This window comes from Monodelphis domestica, chromosome 1, assembly GCF_027887165.1.
Source record: "Monodelphis domestica isolate mMonDom1 chromosome 1, mMonDom1.pri, whole genome shotgun sequence".
Lineage (NCBI taxonomy): Eukaryota > Metazoa > Chordata > Mammalia > Didelphimorphia > Didelphidae > Monodelphis > Monodelphis domestica.
The window spans coordinates 465,606,093-465,632,124 of record NC_077227.1 but is presented as its reverse complement, the minus strand read 5'-3'; the positions used below and the strand labels follow the sequence as shown (position 1 = coordinate 465,632,124).

General features: G+C 39.4%; 1 protein-coding gene and 1 non-coding gene across 7 annotated transcripts in view; both read left to right on the top strand.

Moving 5' to 3' along the window:
- Nucleotides 1-5,252: 5,252 nt before the first annotated feature.
- LOC130456578 (U6 spliceosomal RNA) lies at nt 5,253-5,359 on the top strand. Its single transcript, XR_008915649.1, has one exon. It is a non-coding gene; the product is annotated as a U6 spliceosomal RNA (small nuclear RNA).
- A 19,279-nt stretch (nt 5,360-24,638) lies between these two features.
- RAPGEF1 (Rap guanine nucleotide exchange factor 1) overlaps nt 24,639-26,032 on the top strand; it is a 190,480-nt gene continuing 189,086 nt past the window's right edge. For all 6 annotated transcript variants that reach the window (XM_056812613.1, XM_056812604.1, XM_056812603.1 and 3 more), the window contains exon 1: nt 24,639-24,824. In XM_056812613.1, coding sequence (XP_056668591.1) covers nt 24,800-24,824 — 25 coding nt within the window. In that variant the 5' untranslated portion in view covers nt 24,639-24,799. The remainder of the gene's footprint in view (nt 24,825-26,032) is intronic.

Here is a 26,032-nt window from a genome sequence, read left to right as displayed (position 1 = left end):
ATGTTGTCTCCCCCATTATTAGACAATGGCTATCTGAAGGCAGGGACTGTTTTTGTCCATTTTTGTATCCTCATCAGCACTTAGCACAGTGCCTGGAACATAGTAGGTGATTAAATAAATTTTCATTGACTGACTGGCTAGCATTCAGATAAGTCTCTACAAACTTAGCTAGGCTAGTCTTGGAAAAAATCAGATAGTCTGAGAGGCTCATATTTCAAGTGTTTCTAATTTGGTAGGACCAGTTGGCTCTTGTGCTCTTTAGTCACAGTCTAAGAACCCAGATTCATTTCCAAAAGAGGAGGAGGAGGAGGAGGAGGAGGAGGCATCATAGTAGGACTTTAGTTGAATTTTCCTCCTGTTATGTAATTATCAGAGTTGTCTGCTTTTTCAGACTACAACTTCCTCTATTTAAAAGGGGCCTCATCAGAAAGCAAGATGTGGCAGATTAGAAGACTTCTAGCTAAGAGGACTTGGACTCAAATCTTACCTCTAACATTCCCTAACTCTACAATATTAGCCAAATAAATTTTTAATTACATAATTTTTTTTATTTTTTTATTACATAATATTTGTAAAACCTTAATCATCTATATAAGAGCTAGCCATTATTATTATTACTAATAAGAAGCATTTTAATCATCCTTAGCTTCCTCATCTGTAAAATGGTATTAATACTTGTAGTACCACCCCCTTGGAGATGTTATGACTCAAAAGACATAGGGGATTCCTCCCCCCTCAAAAAAAGCTAACCCTAAATTTATACTCAAACAAAAAAAAAATCCCCATCCTAAGATTACAGTATATTATTTTTACTCTGGGACCCTTTTGGATGAAGTCTAAAATTAAGGAAGTTCAGTAGGAGGAGACTTGATCTTTTATTCTGTTGGGTTCAAATCTGTTTGCTTTTCTAGCCTAGTTTCCCCATTCATCAGGTCATCTGTAAAGTTCAGTGACTCATTTAAGGAAATGACAGCACCCACGTAAGATAGGCTGGCTATTGACCTCACATTGCAAACAGACAAGAATCTCATTCTTCCTGGTTTTTCTGTTTGGTGGTTGTTTTGGTGTTAATCCCGAAAATGAACTATCACCACTACCACAACCACTAATACTGTAACAACTCTTGAGCACATAGGATAAGGATAAAGGAATCCAGAAACAAGTAAATACTAGTATGTCAACAACAATGAAAAAATGCCAACCAGCCCTACAACATGGGAATAACTCCTATCAACAGTTCTGGCAAATAGGAAAAAATTACAGGGTCTCAGCTAGAAGAGACCTTCCAAAGCCTAAACTAATTACAAGAAAGATGGGCCCATAAAGAGCAGACATCTTTTTTTTCCTCCATATTTGTTCAGTGTGAAGATGGGATTAACTCTCCCTTGCCCATTTGTAGATTTAATCACCAGAAGTGTATACACCCCACTTATCCTTAAGTATGGGGAGGTCTGTGACCCATGTGTGCTATAGTGGGTGATGAATCAGAAACCCACTGACTGCTCCTGGGCAGTCCTAAACAAATCTATAGTTTCAATAGGTACATGTAAAGTGGAAGAAAGGCACAGGAAGTGATGAAAAAAGAGTCTTTAATAGTGTCAACAACTTCAAACTTGGCCCTGGAGGAGCTCTGGCTAGGGACCTTGGACTGCTCTCTGATTTTCCTCTTACAAGTATCACATGGGTGAGTGAAAAAGGCTGACTCCCTTTCCTGGATTTTCTGGAGGTACAAGCCTCCAGAGAGGCCCCTTGTCTTGGAGGAGGCCTTGTGGCTAGAACCCTTGTTTAATTTACCACTTGATTTGGATCTGGCCAGAGTATCTACTTTCTCTCATTTCCTTACTTTCACTCTTTCTCTCTATTTTATAAATAAATTGCTATAAAGTCATTCTGATTTGAGTAATAATTTCTGGTGACCACACTCTCATAAATTTAGTCCAACCCTTTAATTTTTTAACCCTTACATCAGTCAATAAGCATTGACTGAGTGACTACTTCTAAGCAAACCATTGTCCTGAGTACCATTTTTTTCAATTCAAAGATGTTTGGTTTTTCCAAATACATGTAATAATAATTTTATTAACATACATTTTCCAAAATTATAAGATCCAAACCATCTCCTTCCCTTTCTTCCCTTTCCCCACTCAGAGATGGTAAGCAATTTGATCTGGACCATACGTGGATTGTCCTGCAAAACACACTTCTATATTGATCATTGCTGTAAAAGCACACTCGTGTAAAACCAAAATCCCAAAGTAAAAGAAGAAATACACTGATGTGTAGGTTTTGATCCACATCCATCCGGCTCTAGCAATTCTTTCTCTGGAGGTAGATAGTATTCCCTACCATATGGCCTTCAGAATTGTCCCATATCATTGCAGCGTTGGCTATTACTGTGTACAATGTTCTCCTGGTTCTGCTTATTTACCCCAGGTACTACAAGCAGTTTGAAGAAGTATGTATAAAAGATGGCTGTGGAAGAAGAGATAGACCAACCAGATCCAAAATACCTACTCCAGCAAAACTTTTTTTAAAAATTTATTTATTTGTTTAGAATATTTTTCCATGGTGACATGATTCATGATCTTTCCCTCCCCTTTTCCCTCTCCCCTCCTGGAGCTGTCAAGCAATTCCACTGAGTTACACATGTATCATTGTTCAAAACCTATTTCCATATTATTAATATTTGTAATAGAATTATTTAAAGTCAAAATCCCCAAACATATCCCCATTGAACCATGTGATCAAGGAAATGTTTTTCTTCTGTGTTTCTGCTCCCACAGTTCTTCCTCTGGATGTGGATAGTGTTCTTTCTCATAAGTCCCTCAGAATTGTCTTGGATCACTGCATTGCCACTAATGGAGAAGTCCATTACATATGATTGTACCAAAGTGTATCAGTCTCTGTGTACAATGTTCTCCTGGTTCTGCTCCTCTCACTCTGCATCACTTCCTGGAGGTTGTTCCAGTTCACATGGAATTCCTCCAGTTCATTATTCCTTTGAGCACAATAATATTCTATCACCAACATATACCACAACTTGTTCAGCCATTCCCCCTATCAATAGACACTCCTTTTCCATTTTTTTGCCACTGTAAAAAGCATGGCTATAAATATTTTTGTACACATATTTTTCCTTATTATCTCTTTGGGGTACAAACCTAGCAGTGATATTGCCTAGAAAAACTTCTTAATTTCTCACCAGATTGAATAATGATCAAGAATCCAATGAAAAACCAGAACAAGTGATTTTTTCCACTCCAGAACTCCACAAAACATAAACCTAAAGGCATTAAGAAAAGGGGCTAACAGGGGGCAGCTGGGTGACTCAGTGGATTGAGAGTCAGACCTAGAGACCGGAGGTCCTAGGTTCAAATTTGGTCTCAGACACTTCCCAACTGTGTGACCCTGGGCAAGTCACTTGACCCCCATTGCCTAGCCCTTACCACTCTTCTGCCTTGGAGCCAATACACAGTATTGACTCCAAGGTGGAAGGTAAGTGTTTAAAAAAAAAGAAAGAAAAAGGGATAATAGCAAAGCCAGAAATAGCAACAAAAAACCAGCATGCCCAAAGATGTATACTACCTACTGAACTCTGTATCCAGAGGCAATAGAAGCAGAAGGCTCCTCTGAGAAAGCCTTAGGGTATTCAGAAATTCTCAGGTAAGGACCTTAGCCTGAGGAAGTAGCACTGACCAGGCTGGAGTGGCAGTGCTTAGGCAAGACATTCATGGTTCAGTGTCTCTGAGATCCCTAACACTTTATCCTGAGGCACCAAAAGTGACCAGGAATATGGAATTCTCTTGAACTCCAAAGATCCAGGGAGGCCTAATCCTGAGAGATGGACATCAACACAGAAACTCAGGTGACCAAGAGTGAGATCAAACAGGCCAGCCACACCAACCAAAAGCACAACAGAGGACAGAACAAGACTTTGTCCCCAAACTACAGTTCAGTAACTAAAACCTGAGAAATGAGTAAATCAAAGAAAATAATAGTAGGTGTAAAAATAATATTGTAGTTCTAGAGATCCCATAAAAGAAAGAACGAGCAACTAACAATAAGCAGAAACTTCAAAGGAAAGATATATTTATTTTTCATATATGAATACCTAGAAGAAATGAAGCAAGAGGAAAAAAATAAAATAAATCTCTAGAGGAAACAATTGGAAGGAGAATAAATAGTTTAAAAGAGAAAGTAGTAATATTTATGCAAGTGGTAGATACCTAAAAACTAGAATGGAACAATAGAAATAAATGATTTTATGAGACAAAAATATTAGGAAAATTTTTAAAGATAAAAATAGATCAAATTAAAAAACAACAACAACTTTGGGATGCAGATAGGTTACTCAGTAGATTGAGAGCCAGGCCTAGAGATTGGAGGGCCTGGGGGTTCAACTATGGCTTCAGACACTTCCTACTTGTGTGACCTTGGGCAAGTCTCTTAATCCCCATTGCCTAGCCCTTACTGATCTCTTACCCTGGAAGCAATATACAATATTTATTTCAAGATGGAAGGTAAGGGTTTTAAAAAACTGACCTAGGAAATAGGCCACGTGATCATGATTAAAAAAAAAAATACTGCATCCTATGCTTTAAGAAATCAGAAATGAAAACTACCCAGATCTACTAGGACCAAAGGTACCTAAGGATACCAAAGTCAAGATGACAGAAGTAGGAAGAAGCATAACTGAGTTCTCATCCCTCTCCCTCCACATACAACTCCACAAAGATCTAGAAAACACATTAGACTGTTGAGAAATAAATGAAAAAAAATCACGATTAGTATTTTTTATTTTTTTAAACCCTTACTTTCTATCTTATAACCAATACTATGTATTGGTTCTAAGACAGAATAGTGGTATGGGCTAGGCAATTGGGGTTAAGTGACTTGTCCAGGGTGACAGAGCTAGGAAGTATCTGAGATCTGATTTGAACCCAGGACCTCCAATTTCTAGGTCTGCCTCTGAATCCACCAAGCCATTTAGCTACTCCCAATTAGTCTTTTTTTATAACCTAGATCAGTAAAGAGGACCAGACAGAAAAATTTATGGACACTGAGGTTGGGGTCTGTGAAGGAGAATGCCTGCAGAGCATTCCAATGCAGAGAGATGCTGTTATACCAAGACAAGAACTGGTCATAGACCCCTACAGAGAGGTTCAACTTTTTTCAAGGTACAAGAATAGGTGCTAATTGGCAGATCTGTTACTACCTAGTTCCAGGTCATTATTTAGGGCTGATTGAGGAAAGTGCTAGCTTCAGCAGCACATATACTAAAATTGGAACAATACAGAGAAGATAAGCATGGTCCCTGTGCAAGAATGGCATGCAAATTCATGAGGTGTTCCATATATTTTTCTCAGCTATATAGAGAACTAAGTGTTAAATTTAATTATGGTTGGATCTGAATATTTTAATTGGTGGTCACCAGGGATTTAATTTCTAAATCCCAAAATGAATTACTAAAGTAAATGAAATTTATGGTAGTTTATTTACAATAGAGGGAAGATATTAAGGAAGAGGGAAAGGGGAGAGAGAGAAAGCTCCAGCTTCCTCTGAATCAAGTAGAAATTCTAAGCCCCAGCCAGGGGAAAGGAGTCTCAAAGATGATGGGCCTTTCTCAGAGGTTCACACCTCCAAAAAGGACAAGGAAACTAAATCAGCCTTTACTCTTACCATAGTGACCGTCTAAAAGGAAAGCAGTCTGAGGTCTCCTGCACAAGCTCCTCCAGGGGTCCAGTTCCACAGCCAAGTGTCTTCACTCCAAGTCTGAGTGTCTTTCTTCCAGTCTCTGAGCCTCAAGTGTCTGTCTATCCAGTCCAACTCTGAGTGACGGAAGATCTCTCAATCTTATCGATTCATCTTGTGTGCCTCTGTTTCCTCTCTTTAAAGATATTTTTCTCTTGTGTCACCTCCCCTAAATTTTACATCTACCAATCACAGCAGACACTCCTCTCCAGGACTGCCCACTCAATGTATGAAATGGATGTTCACACCTTTTGTAGTTAGTTTGCACCTTTTTGTAGTTAAAATAGGTAGATCTTTTTTAAATACTGGGTTAACACTTTTGGGGTATTAAAATCTAAAAATAGACTGGGGATTACAATTTTATCTTCCTAATAAAGGAAGAGCTAAGTACCTTCATTATTATAATCAGGGGATAGCCAAATCCAATATTCACACTAAGTGAAATTTATGAGAATATGTCATTCCCCAATTGACAAATGGTCAAAGGATATGAATAAGCAGTTTTCAGATGAAGAAATTATCATATGAAAAAATGTTTTAAATTCCTCTTGATTAGAGAAATGCAATTTACTGAGATACCACTTCCCATATATCAGATTGTCTAATACAACAATAAAGGAAAATGATAAATGTTGGAGGGGATGTGACAAAATTGGGACACTATGCAGAGTGAAATAGGCAAAACCAGAAGAACATTGTACACAGTAACAGCAATATTATAGAATGATCAACTGTGGTAGACTTAGCTACTCTCAGCCACACAATGATGCAGAACAGTTCTAAGGAACGTATGACAAAGAATGCCATCTCAATAGAAAGAACTGTTGGTGTCAAAATGCAAATGAAAGTATGCAATATTTCACTTACTTATTTGGGTTTTTGTTTTGAGGTTTTGATTTTATATGATTATTCTCTTTCTAAAAAGTGAATCAAACTGTCTTTATCAATCAGCAACATTTAAGTTAATCAATCAAAAACTTAAGAACCCCTACTTGTTACCTTAACAGTCACTAAGTATGAGAGTTCACAAGTCACTTGCTAGAATGGGTGACAACTCCAGAGGCCACTGCACCCCACCACACACACACCCCATCTTGGCAATGCTAGGCAAATTGAAAGACTGAGATTGGTTCCCATAAAGTGGGGAAGGAACAGGAAGTGATGAGGAAAAAGGACTATAAAAAGTCCTGAACTTCCTGTCCAAGGGACTTCTCCTTGAAACTTCTCCTTTGGAGTTCTTCTTTGGAGTCTCTTGTCCTTAGATTTTCTCCTTTGGACTATTTTGGAGGCTGGCTCCTTAGAGCTTTGGGCCTTTTGACTGGAGCTTTTGGTTTTGGGACTTTGACTTTTGGTTTTGGGGCTTCTTGGAGTCAGGGACTTTCTTATTGAGTTCACTGATGCCTCAGTGAGCTTAGCTTACAAGAGTTTTTCTGCATTGGAACCTTGCCTGGATACTGCCCAGTTTGCTGGTGAGTGACTAGGATTCTCAATGTGGAGATTGGAACTCTGTTGGGAGAGAGCTTCATTTCACTGGATTAGCATTTAGGGCAGGCTAGGCAGTCTCCTTATCTCTTTCCCTTCAACATTTCCCTTTTTTTAACTAATATTCCAATTAAACAAAGCAGCTAAAAGCTGCTAATAATAGTTTTCCTGACTTAAGGGATAATAATTAGCAATCACTTTTTTATAACTCTCTTATTTAGTCAAACTCCCAATTTAACCATTATATCTTACAAAAATGAAAAATATAGAAATGTATTTTGTACAATAATACATGTATAGACCAGAAAAAGAAAATTTTTAAGTTCTGTATTGAGCAAAGAGCCAGTTCAGAAGGAAGCAACAGCTACATTGCTCTAACCCCAAGAGTGGAGAATGGTTTTGGTTCTAGCCTCTAACTCACTCTAAAGCCTGCAACGGAATGACAAGGGTAAGAATCTCAGACCAAAGGGGAACCTGAAGTTCTGTTACTCTGGACCAGCAAAACTCTGGAACTCCAAATCGGGCAAGTCAATAGGTTTTTGCTCAGTCCCAACTTGAAGATCTTAGAACAGGGGTGCATCTATCAGATTGCCCTGGATCAGACCATTCTGAGAGCACTGAAAATTAGTAGGTTGTCAACCTGAGCTATCCCTGGGATCCTAAATTAATATTTTACTCAATATCCCTAAAAAGCAACAGCAAGTCCAAACATCCCTTCTAGAAATATACAGAGCCAACCCTAATAAGAAGTCTAATGCCAGGAAGTAGCCTGAGTGAACAAAAAAAAAAGTGCCACTATAAAAATTATGATGACAGGGACACTCAAGACACAAACTCAAAGAAAATGATTCCAAAATATCTATAAGCAAAGCATTAAAGAAAAACCCAGTATGTTTGCTATTCCAACTAGAAGTCCAAGAATAGATAAAACAAGAGTTTTTTGAAATTTCAAAATGTTTTTATAAATGAAACAAAAACACTAAAGGGGAAAAATAGAGTAATGGAAGAGATCATTAGAAAGGGAATTAACACTGGGGGAAAATAGAAGAAAACATAGGGTATCTAAAATTAGGGGGGAAAAGATGATCTAGAAAGCAGATTAAGGAGAGATAATTTAAGAACCACTGGACTACCTGAAAGCTCTGACTGGGAAAAAAAAAGAATCTTTTTTCAAGTACTAAAAAAAGAAGACTTCTTAGAGCCAAAGGGCATTGGTCATCTCCTAGGAAGAAAAAAAAGAAAAGAAAATACCCAGAAACATTATACTCAAAATCCAGAGCTTCCAGGTCAAAGAACAAATACTATTACAAGAAGTCAGAAAGAAAGAATTTGAGTTACTAAGGAGTCATAGTCAGGATCACACATGATTTAGCAGTTATTACTATAAAGAAGTAGAGAGCTTGAAATATGATATTCTAGAAGGCAAAGGATACAGTGCACCAAGGAATAATTTACCCAGCAAATCGAATTATTCTACAGGGTAAAAAAAAAAAATGGAGCTTTAATGAAATAGAGGACTTCACACATTCCTGATCAAAAGACCAGAGTGTCAAAAAAAACTTTGAAGTACAAAAATAGGAGTCAAAAGAAACTTCAAAAGATAAACATGAGCAAATAATCAAAAGAAACTAAACAAGGATAGACTGTTACATTCTAATGGGGGAAATAATTATGTATCCTTTCTGAATCCTATCATCAACAGGGGTCATAGAAGGAGTCTAATTAGACAAAAGACTTGGGGATGGTTCTGTTACATCTTGATAACCTTAAAAAGAGAAAGGAAAGAGTGGGGAAGAGGAATAAACAAGAGAATTCCAAAGAAAAACAACTGGTTGACTACATGGGTCGAGGGGAATATGACTGGAGATGTAGACTCTAAATGAACATCCCAGTGCAAATGCCAACAACATGGAAATGGGTTCTGATCAAGGACACATGGAATACCCAGTGGAATTGCTTATAGGTTATGAGAGGGGTGGGAGGAGGGGAGGGAAGAATAGAAAATGATTTTTGTAACCAAGGAATAATGTTCTAAATTGACCAAATAAAAAAGTAATGATAAAATAAACAAATAAACAAAGAGAATTGAAGAGGAAAATTAGGGGAAATAAACTCACATAATCAGGGTATTCAAGTAGAAGTCTATATAAGATATTAGGAAACTGGGAGGATAGTTGATATTTGATTCTGAACTAGTCAAAGGAGAGAATACACACAGTTTGGTACAGAAATATATTTCATTCAATGGAGAAATAGGGATGGAGAAAAGGCAGGAATAAGAGGGATGGTAGATAAAGGGAAGAACTTGGCAAATAAACTAAAGATTTTGACAACTCTTTTTGTGGTAGCTAAAAGTTGGAAATGGAGGGTGTGCCCATCCATTTTGGAATGACTGCACAAATTATGGCATATGGTTGTGAAAGAATACTATTAACACTGTAAGAAATGATGAAGGGGATGGTTTCATATAAATTTGAGCTGTATATGATGAAAAATGAAGTGAGAAGAGCTAGGAGAACAATTTATACAGTAACAACAATATCGTAAAGGTCTGATCAATACAATAATCAACCATAATTCGAGAGGATTCATGATGAAATATGCTACTTACCTCCTGATAGAGAGGTGAAGGACTCAGAGTGCAGGGGTAGCGGATAGAATGCTGGGCCTGGAGTTAGAAAGATCTGAGTTCAAATCTGACCTCAGACACTTATTAGTTTTATTATCTCAGTCAAGTCATTTAATTTATGTTTGCCTCAGTTTCCTTACCTATAATGGGAACAATAATAGCACCTACCTCCTTGGGTTGGTGTAAGAATCAACTGTATTTAGCACGGTGCCTGACATATAGGAAGTGCTATATAAATGTTAGTTATTATTAAATAAATGGAGAATGAGACAAAAAATTTTTTGGCATGGCCAATTCACAAATTTGTTTTACTTGACTAAACATGTTTGTTTTTCTTTATTTTTCAAATGGGGAAGGGGAATTATAAGGGAAAAGGTAGACTTTTTTCTGAAAATTAAAAAAAAAATTTTAATTCAAAAAAGAAAGAAAAAAGAAATGAGGAAAGAGACAATTCCAGAGAATTCTAGGTAGTTCAAACTGATAACAGAGTAAAGTAAAAGAACCAGGAGAACAATTTATACAAGAGCAACAACAATGTGAAGTAAAACAGTTTTGGAAGACCTGGGAACTTTGATCATGATGGAACATGTTACTTACCTCCTGACAGAGACATGATAGACTGAAGGTGCCAAAATAGACATCTATTTTTGGAAATGACCACTCTGTAGACTTCTTCTATTTGAGTGTACTTTCTTCTATTTACATGTTCCAAGGCTCTTTTCTTGTTTCTTTCTCATATTTTAATTTTAAAAGGGAGAAGAGGTCAAGGTTAGTGATAGTGATAACAAAAGAAGAGCTTTTAAAATAATAATGCATGAAAGAGAACAAAAGGATCAGCAGGACAGTTTTAAAGGGACATGTGGAATTTAGTGTAATTATAGATACATTAAAAGCATGTGCTATGAAATGGAGACTCATAGTAGTATGTAGAATTTTGGTATTTTGTTGTATAAATGGAAATGCTTTGTTTTTTACTTCAGAATTTTAATAATTAAATAAAATAAGAGAGAAAAGGAGGAGGTATAAGATGGGGTTCCTGCTTCTGAGAAGCTCACAGACTAGTTGAGGATACATAAAGTATTTTTTTGTTATTCAGTCATTTAAATCATGTTTGACTCTTCATGACCCTATTTGGAGTTTTCTTAGTAGAGATACTGCTGTGGTTTATTATTTCCTTCTCCAGCTCATTTTACAGGTGAAGAAATGGAGGTAATCAGAATTAAGTGACTTGCCAAGGGTCACATAGCTAGTAAGTGACTGCGACCAGATTTGAACCCAGGAAAATGAGTCTTCCTGACTCCAGACATGGCACTCTATCCACTGTACCACCTAGCATCATATATATATATATATATATATATATATATATATATATATATATATATATATATATATATATATATATATACATATATTAAATTGTAAGACAAGAAAGAGTAGGCTTTAAAGTTATCTAGGGTTATTCATTCAACAAACATTAATTTAGTGGTTAAGTTCCAGGCCCTTTGCTAGGTGCTGGAGGGGTTCAAAAATAGAATAAAACCCTCACCTTCTAGGCCCCTGATTTACCCTTTCTCAATTTCACTTGGCTCCATCAGGGATTATAGTAACATCACTGTTAAGCAAAACATGTCATTACTGAAGCAAATGCCATTATAATGGAGAGAAACAAGGAGGTGGAGTGGACAGAAACCTGAGAATAAGGCAATTTAGACTTTGCTCTCACTGTGTAATGTCGGTCAAGTCATTCTTTCTAAGCCTCAATTTCTTTCTATAAAATGAAGCTGCCTCTTCTTTTCAAATATATTAATAACTTTTGTTTTTATATCTCCTAAATTTCCCCCTGAATTCTTTCCCCTCCCCAGAGAGACAGATATCACATATAACCAAAAAATTAAAAATAAAAGAAAAAATAAGAGGAACAAAAGGGGAAACAAATCTGCAAAACTCATCAATACCATAGGACCTCATTTTACTAGAACTTAACACAAGCAAATTCAGTTATATGTAATTGGCAGTCAAAAAAAAAGGCAGAAGAATATGTAAAGTAGAAAATTTTAATTACACGAGAGGTAAAGTCTTGCAGCAGTTTGCCCAGTCATGCTCATTCTTGCTCTAAGAAGCATTAGTGTGAGTCATTGTTTTGCGCCAAACATTCACTCCAGCATCAGTCTTTGTTCAGAGTTCTACCTTGGAACAAATCATGTCTGAGTCAGAGCAGTGCTTTGTCTTTGTTTCATTAACTATGTTTAGTTATTAATAAGGACCCCAACAGGCAAGATTAGTGATGCTGGTAGTTCTAATACACCTAAGAAAAGTCATAAAGTGCCTAGGTATATTCATTTAAGAAATATTTATTAAATGATGAGATTCACTATTATACATGATTTTCAACTTATAGGAAGGGTCTTGGAATGTTTTGGTCACATAAAATGTGATCTTATTGTACATCTTGAAAAATCTGAAAGTCTGTGCAATGTTTCACATTCATGGACCTTCTGCTTTCTGCAAAGAAATTAGGGGTAAGGAGAAAGGTGTCTTCTTATATCTTTTCTTTAGGGGCCAGGATTGTTCTTTGTAATTGTGATTTTTATAGTTGTTTCCATTTCCATTGCTATTATTGTGTATGTTATTTTCTTGGCTCTGCTTGCTTCACACTGAATCAGTTCATTTAAGCCATTCTAAGCTTCCCTGTATCAATAACTTTCATACAATATTCCATTAACAATTAATAATATTATTGATAATTATATTAATAAATACATTAATAATTTACTCAATGATCAATGATGATTCCACAGCAATATTTCATTAATCTACACACCACAATTTATTTAATCATCGCCTGATTGATGAGAATCTACTTTGTTTTTAATTCTTTGCAACCACAACAAAATACTGCCATAAATATTTTGATTCATATTCAGACTTTCATTTTATCAGTGACTATGAAGTATGTGACAGAATTTCTGAGTTAAATGGTATGGCTATTTAGTCACTTTATTTGCATAATTCTAAGTCACTTTCCAAAGTGGTTGTACAATCTACTAACAAATCACTAATGTGCCAATCTTCCTACAACCCCTCCAATATTTGCTTTGCATTTTTTTAAAACCCTTACCTTTTGTCTTAGAGCCAATATTGTATATTAACTCCAAGGCAGAAGAGAGGTAAGGGCTAGGCAATGGGGGTTAAGTGACTTGTCCAGGGTCACACAGCTGGGAAGTATCTGAGACCAGATTTGAACCTAGGGCCTCCCATCTCTAGGCCTGGCCCTCAATCTACTAAGTTACCCAGATGACCCGTTTACTTTGCATTTTTAATCATCCAATTTGTTCAATGAGGGTTTGTATTGTATTTATCTTATTAATCATTGATTTGGATCACTATTTCTTCTAATTCAATTCAACAAACAGTTCTTCAGTGCAACACACTGAGTAAAGTGCTGGGGATACAAAAATGAAACAGAGACAGGCCTCTCTTCAAGGATTTTACAGTTTAATGGATAGGAGGGATTCAGGAGAAAATATACAAAAATTAACTATAGACATTCCTTGGAGATATTATGCATTTGGTTCCAGACCACCATAATACAGCAGAGATCTCAATAAAACAAGTCACATTAATTTTTTAGTTTCCCAGTATATATAGAAGTTGTGTTTACAATATATGGCAATCTATTAAGTATGCAATAATAGTATGTCTAAAAATGTCTATAAAGTAAAAAATACTTTGTTAGTAAAAAATGCTACCCATCATCCTTCGGTGAGTCATAATTTTTGCTGGTAGAAGGTCTTGCTTTGATCTTGATGGCTGCTGACTGCTCAGGGTAGAAGTTTGCTGAAGATTGGGGTGGTTATGGCAATTTCTTAAAATAAGACAATGAAGTTTGCTGTATGAATTGACTCTTCCTTTCACTTGAACAATTAGAGGTCACTCTAGGGTTATTAGACTTCAATATTGCTGTGTCTCCAGGAATAGGGAGCTCAAGGAGAGGGAGAAAGTCTGGAAGGGCTTTTTGGTGGAGCAGTTGGAATATACACACTTATAGATTAAGTTCACAGTCTTACCTAATAGTTCACAGAGCCCCAAAAAAATTACAATTGCAACATCAAAGATCACTGATTAGAGATCACCATAACAGATATAATCAAAATGAAAAAGTTTGAAATATTTAAAGAATTACCAAAATGTAACAGAGATATGATGTGAGCATATGCTGTTGGGAAAATGGCACCAATAGACTTGCTGGATTCAAGGGGCCACAAATCTCCAATTTGTAAAAAAAAAAACACAAGATCTGTGAAACACAACAAAGTAAATCAACAAAAGAAAAAGAGGTAGACCTGTACAGACTGAATATGATAAGTGCTAAAAGAAAGGCTGTGATCACTTTTGGTGATCATAGGCATCTAGACAGGAATATTATGTAGAAAGGATTCTAAGTAGCAGAATATCACTGAGGCACGGAGTAAACAAAGTCAAATAGTGTTAAGACCCAAAAGATAGTTTAGAGAAAGAATGTGGAAGGCCTTGAATGCCATGATAAATAATTGGCATACTATCTCATAGGCCATTTGAAGCCACAAAAGGCTTTGGGGAGAGGAGTACCTAGACACCTTCTTCCTGGAAATGCTTTACTAGAAAGGCTGCTGGATTTGGAATATCCAGACTCAAGACCTCAAAGCCAATGTAGTCTACTAGAAAAGAAATTGGATTTGCAATAAGGAAACTGTTCCCACTACTCTAACTGAAAATCTCATTTCCTGTCCCTTGAATTATTGTAATAGTTTATTATTACTTTATCTTCCTAACTACAGTCTATTTCCTCTCTAACATGTCCTTCATTCTAATGCCCATGGAACTTTTCTCATGCTGCAGTATGAGATTTCCAGGAAGCAGGCAAGAAAGAAGGACAGGAGGAGTTCAAGGAAGATATTAGAAGGGATGGCATAGCAGCAAAGACCTCAAATTAGGAAGAGGGTTGTTCTTCTCTCCAACCTTTCTTTGATTAAATGTGTATTTTTATAATGGGAGGCAACACCACTGTTTTGGGTAGTGGGGTGGAGAACTGGTCTTGGGGTCAGGAATAACTAGGTTGAAGGCCTCTCTTACATATACTAGTTGTACAACCTTGGATAAATCATTACACTAACTTCTCTTGGGTCTAATCCAGACCCTCCAGATCCTTCTAGAAGTCTCCTCAATCCTGGAGATTCCTTCTCCTCTATAGCTCCCTCCTCTGATTGATGAGAGCTTGCCCAGATCCACCATTAAGAGTGTCCCATGACATCTACGTTCTTTTCTTTCCTGGTTGAACTCATGACTGTTTCCTGATTCCTCCTTTCTTTCCTGCTCCCTTTCCTCTGTGTGTGTGTGTGTGTGTGTGTGTGTGTGTGTGTGTGTGTGTGTGTGTGTGTTTACCCTATTAGTATTGGGCTCTTTGAGGGCAATGCCTGTCTTTTGCAGGGAAGGGGCTTACATGTTATATTTACCACATAATAAGCATTTATTAACAAGCACCTACTATATGTTGGGCCTGGCATTAAGTACTGGGAGTACAAAGAGGGGGAAGAAAGTCAGTCAAGGAGCTCACAAGTGAAAGGGAGAAAACAGAATACAAAAGGAAGCTAAATGGGGAGGAGAGCTAAGCAAGTGCTGGGGAAACTAAGAGGTGGCTGCGAGCATCTGATCTTTCCTTAAAGAGAGCTTTGGGGATGGGGGGGTGGGGTTTGCTTCATTGTTCAGTCGTCCAGTCAGGAAAGTAGAAGTAACTAAAAGAATTGATGGGGTGAGAATACCAAAGCTGACACCGGGTGTTTAAGGAAGGCTAGTACTCTTGGTGGAAAGGCTTGCTGAGTCCTTTTCAGGGCTGCTCATCCATCCTTTGGTGTCCACCTTTCAGCCAATTCTCATCTGTGGCTCCAAGAAGCTGTCAAATGGGCAGCAGCCACATCTAGGTAAAACTGTCTTGGCAGGCAGACTAAACCAGGTTACAGGTAATCCACAGGTCTCAAACCCTTCAGTGAGTTGGGCAGTGGGGAAGGGGGGATAATTCCCCTAGGCATGGGAAGATTTGCCCTGGAAGAATGGGTGGATGAGAATAATTTGTTCCTGTAGCCATGAAGTCAGCTGAAGCAGGTGCTGTGGAGTGCTTAGAACTTGGTCAGGCCCTGAAGATGCCACAGTTATTCACTGCATTTTGGATCATCATCAGTGGTCTTGACTTTTGTCTTGCCACTGGACATAGATAACTGGGAGAGACTTTGTGTAGCTCCTCTGTCTCACTTAAATCCAATTTACCTGAAATTAATGCAAAATACCATTTTAGTCTCTTCTGAGTGTGTAGGACCATAACCAACCAACCAACCAAAACTGATGCCATCTCCAGGGATAATGAATTTCCTGGTTGCCAGTAGTTCTTTTTTAGGAATGTGGGATAATGGTAGTGGAGTTGAATCCGATCCAATAAACATTTATTAAGTGCTAGGCACTGTGCTAATTGCTGGATATATATATATATATATATATATATATATATATATTTTTTTTTAATTTAAAAATTTTCCAAAAACCTTTACCTTCCATCTTAGAATCAATACTATATTGGTTCCAAGGCAGAAGAGAGGTAAGGACAAGGCAATGGGGGTTAAGTCACATGTCCACCTAGGAAGTGTCTGAGGCCAATTTGAACCCAAGATCTTCCTTCTCTAAGCCTGGCTCTCAATTTACTGAGGCACCTAACTCCTGATATAATTAATTAAAAAAAAAAGAGAGATTCCTGCTGACAATGAACTTACAATCTTTTTTTTTTTAAACCCTTACCTTCCGTCTTGGAGTCAATACTATGTATTGGCCCCAAGGCAGAAGAGTGGTCAGGGCTAGGCAGTGGGGGTCAAGTGACTTGCCCAGGATCACACAGCTAGGAAGTGGCTGAGGCCAGATTTGAACCTAGGACCTCCCATCTCTAGGCCTGGCTCTCAATCCACTGAGCTACCCAGTTGCCCCCTGAACTTACAATCTTTAGGGGGAGGCAACATGAAAAAGGAGGAAAGAAAACCTTGTGGGTAGGGGACAGGATGGAGGTGAGAAGTGGGAACTCAATATCTTGGGGGACCCAGTGCTCATACAAGTAGTCTAGTCCCTTAGATAGCTCTTGAATTCAAATCTCATTAACTTTTCCATTTATGTCCTTTATCTCAAGTGGGTTATAAACTTCTTGAAGACAGTCACTTTGCTTCATTATCTTTGTATCTGTCTCATTTTTTGTTGTTTGTCCTTTGTTTTCACACAGGACCAATGACATCATGGGCAGACATCTTATTTCATGGCATTGAAACCAGCAGGGCCGTGGAATGATCCAATTTCTGCCTCTATAAAAGAAGACATTGAGAGGAATTTGGTATTCTGCCCTCTAACCCTCCAAACCAAAGGGAGAGGAGTCTGAGGGAGGTGAAGTCAAAGATTGAGTTAGCAGTCTGGTGATGAGTTTAGAAGTGAAGAGCTTAGCATTGAGAGGGGCATCTTGTATGAAGTTGAAACTAGGGAAGGCAGCTGAAGCAAAGAACATCCAAACAGGGTAACCAGTGGGAAATAATGTACTCAGCACAGTTCCTAGCAAAGACTGTAAAAATGGAGATTTTGAAACCTAGACTTCAATCCACAGAAGTCCTTGGTATTTCCCAGAATTCTCTATAATCTCACCTAAGTCTCCACCTGGGTGAGATCACAATTAGTATTTAACTGGCAGTAACTCCTACCTCTCTCTCTTCTCTGCCATTTCAATGATGTAGTAAGTAAGCATAAGCAGGGATTATGAATGGGCTAATCAGCCATGGGCACAAATGTGGTTATTATTTTGTATCCTTGATTTCTAATAATCCTTAATAAACCTCATAAAATATAATATTTTTATATTAGTAGATATAATTTTAAATTTTTACAGTTAATGGAGACCACAAAGGGATTCGAGAACTTCTCAATTTATTTTTAAGATAGCCTAGATAATTTTTTTAAAGCCATGTTTCTCTGGCCAAGGCTTTTTGCCTACCCTCGCAAAGCTTCTGATTCAGCTCACTCCTGCTGCCTGCTTCTGTGCTCCATCCACACTTGCCTCCAGCCATCCACTCCAGATCTGCTTGACCCAGATCGCTCTCCCACCCCAGTCCCAAATCTGGCCCCAGCTCCTGCCCCAGATGATCTCCAGTCTCCAAGCCAGAATGCCCCAGGCCCAGCCCCAGGACTCTGGCTGCTGGTAACTGCTTCTGTGTCTTTGGAATCATAAACAAACTGGTAAAAACTGAGGTGTTCTTTCCTTAGGCAACAATTAGCCTCCACATGGCAGGGGACCTCAGGGTGGAGGAACAAGGAGAAGGAAGAGACTTTTCCAAACAGGAAATTACAAGTATGACATATTCTATGAGAGAGCAGTGCATTGCCTATTTCAAAGGATATTTTTTGAGTGCACTGATCCTTTTACTTACCTTATCTGACATTCAGGGGAGAAATTAATCTCTCTGCAACTCTTTGCCATTTGGACCCGCCCAATTTGAGATTCCTAAAACCCATGTTCTCTGCTATGGGAGATCCCACAGTACTTTCTATTATAGTACTGACAAAAGGTATCTGAATGGATTAAAAAAAAACAACAACGAACTTTAAAGGGACTGGAGGTTATATTTTTAAGGATTTTCAGACTCCAATGTTTTATAAAAATCTCTGCATTTTATTGCATTTTTTGATTGTTTTGTTTAAGATTTACTTTTAAGTTCATATATTAATGTATTCAATACTATTCTGTTACACTGAATCAGTTTAATGTGCTGGGTTTTAACTACTGTTGCTTTTCCCCTATAACTATGCTGAACAAACATTATTGAATAAGCCCATATATAAAAACAGCCTTTTTTCTATTTTGACTTTGTAAATTGTCACATAGAGGATGGATGGACTTCATCAAAACTGGTTACAATTATATAACAACCTTTGGCAATTTTAATGAGCTAATTATCTCAAATTGACTTTAAGGGGTCTTTTAGATGTGATTTTTAGATTTTTTTTTCAACAACTGATCATTTTGCCCGCCTCTAACAGGAGATAAGGTCCATTTTAGTAGCTGAAGTGAAATACAATTATAATCCCCAACTCCCACATTTATAAAAATGTGAATGGATGGGACATCACAATCTCATACCAAAGTAGCTGGGAAGTTAATCCCAGGGCATGGTACCTCTGGATAGCTCCCAAAAGAAGAACATCTCTCATTTATAACTCTTCAGTTCATTTTACTTCCACCAGAACAATCTAAATTTCTTGATGATGTTCTAGACCCAAATAAGTTTTACTTTGTTTAAAAATGTATTTGCCAAGGTTGAAATATTGCTACACCTGAAAAACTTGTGACAAGTATCCATTTTCTTTAAATGTCATACAGCAACTTATGTGAAATATGATAGTGGGTTTGTTTGCTATTGTAATTAACTGGGCTATTGGGAATTTTGGGAATTTTGGTACTTTTTGAATTTGCACTACCTGTTGTACTACTGTTCTTTATAAAAAACTGTTACTTTGTGAAATTCATTTGCTCGTACTCACAGTGGATCATGGACAGGTATAAAGAGGAAATGGATCTCATTTTTGGTGAGAAACCTTTGTATTCTATATTTTCTTAGCTGACACAGTGTGTCAATGATTATAAGCTATATTTTTTATTTTTGAAAATTATTTTATTATTATATTTTTCTTGTATGTGCAATATACTATTTCAGTTTTTTTATTTTTTCTCTCCTTTTTATATATGAAGCATGTCACCAGTATTAAGATTTTCTTTAACTTTTTTGATTTTGCAGTAATATAAGTAATATAATATAATATAATATAATATAAATATAAAATATATTTGCTATCATGTCAATACATACCCAAAAAGCTTTAGACTATAAAAATAATGCCACTGACTGTTTAAAAAAATTTATGGGACTTTGCTTAATGATTCTGTCTGATTTCAGGACAAAAGAATACAAAAAGAGCCACTGAAAGCACAAAGCTAAACTGCATAGTGTCAGTCAAGCACAAGGTCAAAGAGACCAACCAATCCTGGTGGGGTTGATGAAAATTTTGAGCCATGACAAGAGGGGGTTTGGGGGTTTGAGGTTGCAGGCTGTTTAACATGTGTTAAAGGCAGGTCTACTTTATTCCACATTCTACCAAGTATCTCAAATTTGGCTCCTACCTGGCTCCTATAATCTAGTCCCTTTTCTGTCTTTCATAATGTGGCAACTTTCTATAGTCCTGGCTACTGATTGGATAAATGCTTATATCATTTAATTGGTCCCTGATTCAAGGACCTGTTATAGATTTATTTTTCCTTTACTAAGAATTTTTACACATAAGACTTTGATAGTCTATATTTCATTCAGAAATTATCTTTTTTTATTTGGATTTTTAATTTTTTTTTAATTTCTCTTGTCAATTGATTCATATATCTCATAACTCAGCCATGCATCCCTAAGTGATCTCTGTGTTTTTCAGTCACACTTTTCAGGGGGGAATGTATAATTATTATTATTTTAAATTGCAAAGTTTAAATTCCTTTTGAAAGTAATTTTAGGTTAAGAAACACACGATCTCTCCAAATCCAGAAAGTGAACTATTTGGAGAAGACACCATGAAGATGCCTCCACAGACCACACACTGCACCAGAAGATCCAGAGTGAACTTTGGGATGTAGTGATTTGAACTGTGTGGGGTTTGAATGCATTTGTTTTGAATGTATACTATTATGCCAAAGGGAATTATTGTAATTTCAAAGTTGGTATGTTTACAAGACCCATTGGAGAGACTAGTCTTCCTTGGGCTGAGGGGGGGGGGTGGTAAAATGGAGATTTTGAACCCTAGACTTCAATCCACAGAAGTCCTTGGTATTTCCCAGAATTCCCTATAATCTCACCTGAGTCTCTACCTGGGGAAGATCTCAATTAGTATTTAAATAGCAGTAACTCCTACCTCTCTCTCTTCTCTGCCATTGCAATGATGTAGTAAGTAAGCTAAGCGCGGGGATTATGAATGGGCTAATCAGCCATGGGCACAAACGTGGTTATTATTTGGTATCCTTGATTTCTAATAATCCTTAATAAACCTCATAAAATATAATATTTTTATATTAGTAGATATAATTTAAAATTTTTACAAAATAAGAACTGATACTTAATAAATTCTCTGTCTCTGTCTCTCTCTGTGTGTCTCTTTCCCTCTCTCCCTCTCTCTCTATCTAATCCATGCCCTTTAAGATCATGTAGAGGTGAGTTGCTGATCTGCATTTGTGGAGGGATTTTCCACACTGGGAATTTCCTACACCAATGAAATTCCATCTGGACTCTGAATTTAAAAAACTGAACTATTTCTTTAATCTTTATCTGCTCCATGAAACTTATTTTGTTTTGCTAATCAGAATGCATTTATTCGGCACTGTTTTCTATCAGGTACTCAAGACTTCAGCTTTGAAACACAGAGACCCATCACTCTGGGTTTGGTAACTTAGCAGGAGAGGATCTTGAAGATCCCAGGGTTGAGGGAAGCAGAGGAATGGCCATATGCCAGTTTTGCTTCGGAAATGCAGCTGCCTCTATTACAAGGGAAAGGACTGTGAACTGAGACATTGGATCAGAGCCCTAGTGCTCAGCAACTATTCATCCGCTTGAATAGTGAATGAATTTGTCAATCTTTGGCTTTCCTTTTGACCCTGGAAGCCAGGAAGTGAGGAGACTGGAAGCTTTTTTGCTGAGATCTACATCTTACTATAGGTTAATGGAGCCAATGACCTGTAGAGTAGGCAGAGAGATGCAATTTTGAATCTCAATTTGCCCCACCTTTCTTCTACCTTCAGGGCTAGCTCTTCTTTGTTGCAAAGGGAAGAGCAAAATAGTCTTGAAGATCAAGCTGGGTGACAGGATTTCATGTTATTTCTGAAACATATTCCTGCCCCAGCCTAGGAGAAGCTCAGACAAGTAGTCTAGTCCCTTGAATAGCTCTTGAATTCAAATCTCATTAACCTTTCCATTTATGTCCTTTATCTCAAGTGGGTTATAAACTTCTTGAAGACAGTCACTTTGCTTCATTATCTTTGTATTTGTCTCATTTCTTGTTGTTTGTCCTTTGTTTTCACACAGGACCAATGACATCAAGGGCAGACATCTTTTCCTTCAGTGAATTGGATTTGGCCGAGGCAGAGCTACACAGCCTCACTCTCTTCTAGTTATTTAAGTAACTAGTGGCAAGATAAAAGCCAAGACAACTGGTGATGATCCAGAATGCAGTGAATAACTGTGGCATCTATAGGGTATGACCAAGTTCTAAGCACTCCACAGCACCTACTTCAGCTGACTTCATGGCCATTGAAACAAATTGCTCTCATCTACCCATTCTGCCAGGGGAAGTTTTCATGTGCTTGGGTAGGTTGGACACCCTAATTCACTGAAGGTGAGGCCCATGGGTTACTCTCGTCCTGGTTTAGCTTGTCTGTTAAGATAGTTTTACTGAGCTGTGGCTGCTGCTCATGCTTCTTGGAGCCACAGGTGAGAGTTGGGTGAAATGTGGACACCAAAGGAAAAGGGCCCAGCAAATCCTCTTTCCAGAGTGGATAAACCTCCCTGAATGCTCACACAACCTCTGTATATCTGTCTACTAGCACAGGGGTTTTCATTCAGGAGACCTCAATACATATTGATTTGATTTGGGGATCTGATCCCAAGTATCATAGATACAAAGTTGGAAGAGACCATAAAGATCTTCAAATATAATACTCCCCTTTTGCAGACGAGGAGACTGGGAAGTCAAATGACTTGCTCAGGGTAGAGTCAGGATTGGTACCCAAGATCCTCATACCAAAATCTAATCTTCTTCCCAATAAACCTGATTGAAAGCCAAATAATTTGTAAACTTTCAAGTTTTTATTTCTGACGCATTAACAGGGCACATTTTGTAACAGGATCACAGAATATTAGGGCTGGAAGAGACCTAAAAGATAATCCTTCTTCAAGACCCTTATTTTAGGGCTGAGGAAACTATGGACCAGAGACACCGAGCAACTTGCCCCAGGCAGCAGTAGCCCCGAGTCAAAGTAAACCATCTCTAAGAGCTGGTAATTAAAATTTCAGTGCATTTACATTTCACAATTTGGCAAATATATATACACAAATAAATAAAAAGAAATTGACAAAACTACAAATCAGGTCTTGCCATTATTTTGTTGAATGTCTGGACTTAAAATGATGGGAAAATGTTAATTAAAAACTTTCTTAATAATACAGATTAACCATAAAATGTCTTGGGTACATTTTCCCCCAGAGAGCTAATAGCACCTTGTCTTGAAGCTAGGCAACACAGGCATGAACCATGAACCAATAGCCTTCCCCCTCCCCCTTTAAAAAACCTTTACCTTCCTTCTTAGAACCAACACTATGTATGTGGGTTCCAAGGCAGAAGAGCAGGAAGGGCTGGACAATGAAGGTTAAGTGACTTGTCCAGTTCTCACTCTTTCTTGACTTCCAGCAGGTTCCATTTCTGCCATGCTCTTCATGGAATCTCTGCAAAAGTCCTGGCAGAACGGAAAGGCTGTTGGGACCCCAGTGCCAGTGTTATTGATGCCTTGCATCTAGCTGCTAGCATTTAAGTAACTTTAAGGTTGGGAAAGTGCTTGATATGTTGTTACTTCATTTGATCCTCATAAGAACTTGTGAATTAGGTGTTAATAACTTCTTATATATAGAAGAAGACACTGAGGCAGACAGAGATTAAGTGGTACCCAGGGTCAGAAAGCTAGTAAGCTCTGAGGAGGATGAACTCAGGACTTAACTCCAAGTCCATAAATCTATATACTAACTACCCAACCATATTTAATAAACATCCAATAGAACTGAATTAAAGAGGTCGATAAGGGTTTTCCCTTTTCCCTCCAGGCAAGAAGAAGAGGAGGGGAGTTGGGAGAAACTCTTCGTCCTCTCCCTTGCCCCCCTCCCGGCCCCCTTTCGGGTGGGGAAGAAAGATCAGGAGAACTTGCTCACCAGTGGGCACTGGGTTGCAGGCTGGGGACGAAAGTGAGCAAGTCTGAGAGGGGGGAAGTGGAGGTTCCATTAGAATGTAAGCACCTTTAGGGTAGGTAGGGCCAATTTGTTTCATTTGTGCCCTCCGCACAGTGTCTGGCACATAATAGGCTCTAAAGAAATACGTGTTGGGTGGAATTTAACTGTGGCCTCGCAGGGAGAGGGTTCTCCCTGAGAGTTTAGACTCCGGGCAGGAAGGAGCGTCCCCCGTTGGTTCCTGGTGCAACCGGGAGAGGGCGCTGCGTCCCCGGGACAGAGAAGGTCTTGGGCTGGCTCGGGGTTTTCCGCTCCGGGCTCGGCCCGCCGAGGGCGCTGCTGGTTAGGGCCGCCGCTCCGCGCGCTGTCGTGCAGTGGCCGCCCGGCAGGTCGCGCTGTGGCTCCGGCTCTAGCCCGGCTGGCGCTGGCTGCAGCAGCGGCGGCGGCGGCGGCGGCGGCGGCCGGGCTCCGTGGGTCCTGGCGACGGCGGCAGCTGGAGAAGGAGGAGGAGAAGGAGAAGGAGAAGGAGAAGGAGGAGGAGGAGGAGGAGGAGGAGGTGCAGCGGGAGTAGTAGTAGCAGCAGCAGGAGCAGCGGGAGCAGCAGCCGCCGCCCGGGAGCTCCGGGAGCAGGAGCGGCAGCCGCCGCCGCTGCAGTGTCCGCTCGGCCGAAGGCCGGCGCGCCCTCCAGGGAGGGAGGGAGGGAGCCCCGGAGCCCCGGAGCCTGGGCCATGCTGCGGCAGTGGGACTGAGGCGCTGCCGAGCCAGGGCCGAGCGGAGCCTTCTCCGGGCCGCCCTCCCGCGCCGGCCTGTGCGCCCCGGGCCGCGGAGCAGCGGCGGCCTCGGCCTCCGGCGCAGCCCGGAAATGTCTGGCAAGATCGAGAAAGCAGGTGAGGAAAGAGGAGGCGGGGAAGGGAGCCCCGAGGTCCAGAGGCAGCGGGCCGGGAGCTGGGCACAGGCCTGGGCCCGCCTGGCTACCGTGGGGCGGTGCGGGCTGTGCGGGGCTGGCCTCGCTTCTTCTGCCCATTTTTCCCGGGAGGCTCGTCTGGCTGGGGCCGGGGCGTCCCCCGGGGGCTTTGTCACTCTAGCGTAACCGGCGTCCTTCTGCCCCTCCCGGCGGAGCCCCGCGCTTGGCCGGGCCGGGGCCGGGCCCGGGGCTTTGCCTCCAGCCGCCCGCCCCGGGTGGGAAGCCTACTCCAGAGGCGTGGACGAGCCGGGCGGGGGGACTCTGCGGGTCTGGGTAGGAAGGGGTCAAATGAGCGAGTGTGTGTTGGACTCTGGAACCTGCTCCTGCACCCGGCGTTCGGCAAGTTTTCTCGGGGAGGGCAGCTTCTCCGGAGCGATTTTAAATGTAGATACTTAGATGTCCGTCAGTCCATTTGTCTGCTGAGCTTCCTGCTGCAGCTGAAGTGAAACTGACATCTTCAAGGCCTAAATTTGAGCGCCCTTTAACTCGGTAGTTAAAAAGAGTGTAGCCCATTCTACCTAATTCCTTGTTGAACGCTGCATGCATTCAATTTGTCCAGTTCTGGGAATGGGTAGAGAATAAAGAGATTTAGTAGACTCACTCACTCCCCCTCTCTCTGTCTGTGTGTGTCCCTGTCTGACTGTCTTGTCTATCTGTCTGTCTCACTCTCTCTAAAGAGGACCTGAATATAGATTTTCCTTGTAATCATAGGAATTCCCTCCCCCCAATTTTTTTTTTCTTAATGCACTAAAGAAATGGCTTATGATGAGAAACTGATGACCTGGAAGAGATCTGTAGGGACAGACACCTTTAAAAGTATATCCTAAGCAATGTGTTTGTAGTTGGATTGGTTTTCCTTTTATAAGATGAGTAACACTGATTAAAGTATGCCCTTTGTAATAGACTCTGTTTACATTGAACTTAAATTGTCTTCCACTTACTTGAAAGGAAACAGAAAAGATGATTATGTGGACACACTTGAGAGTTCAGTCAGCCTTTCCTATCATACTAGCTTAGATCTGGAAACAGTCTATGTGTCTACCCAACATGGTTTGAGGGTAGGGAACTACTATTTTATAAACCTTGATGCAAACCTCAGGAAAATCTTTGCTTCAACCCCTCTTTGTGTAT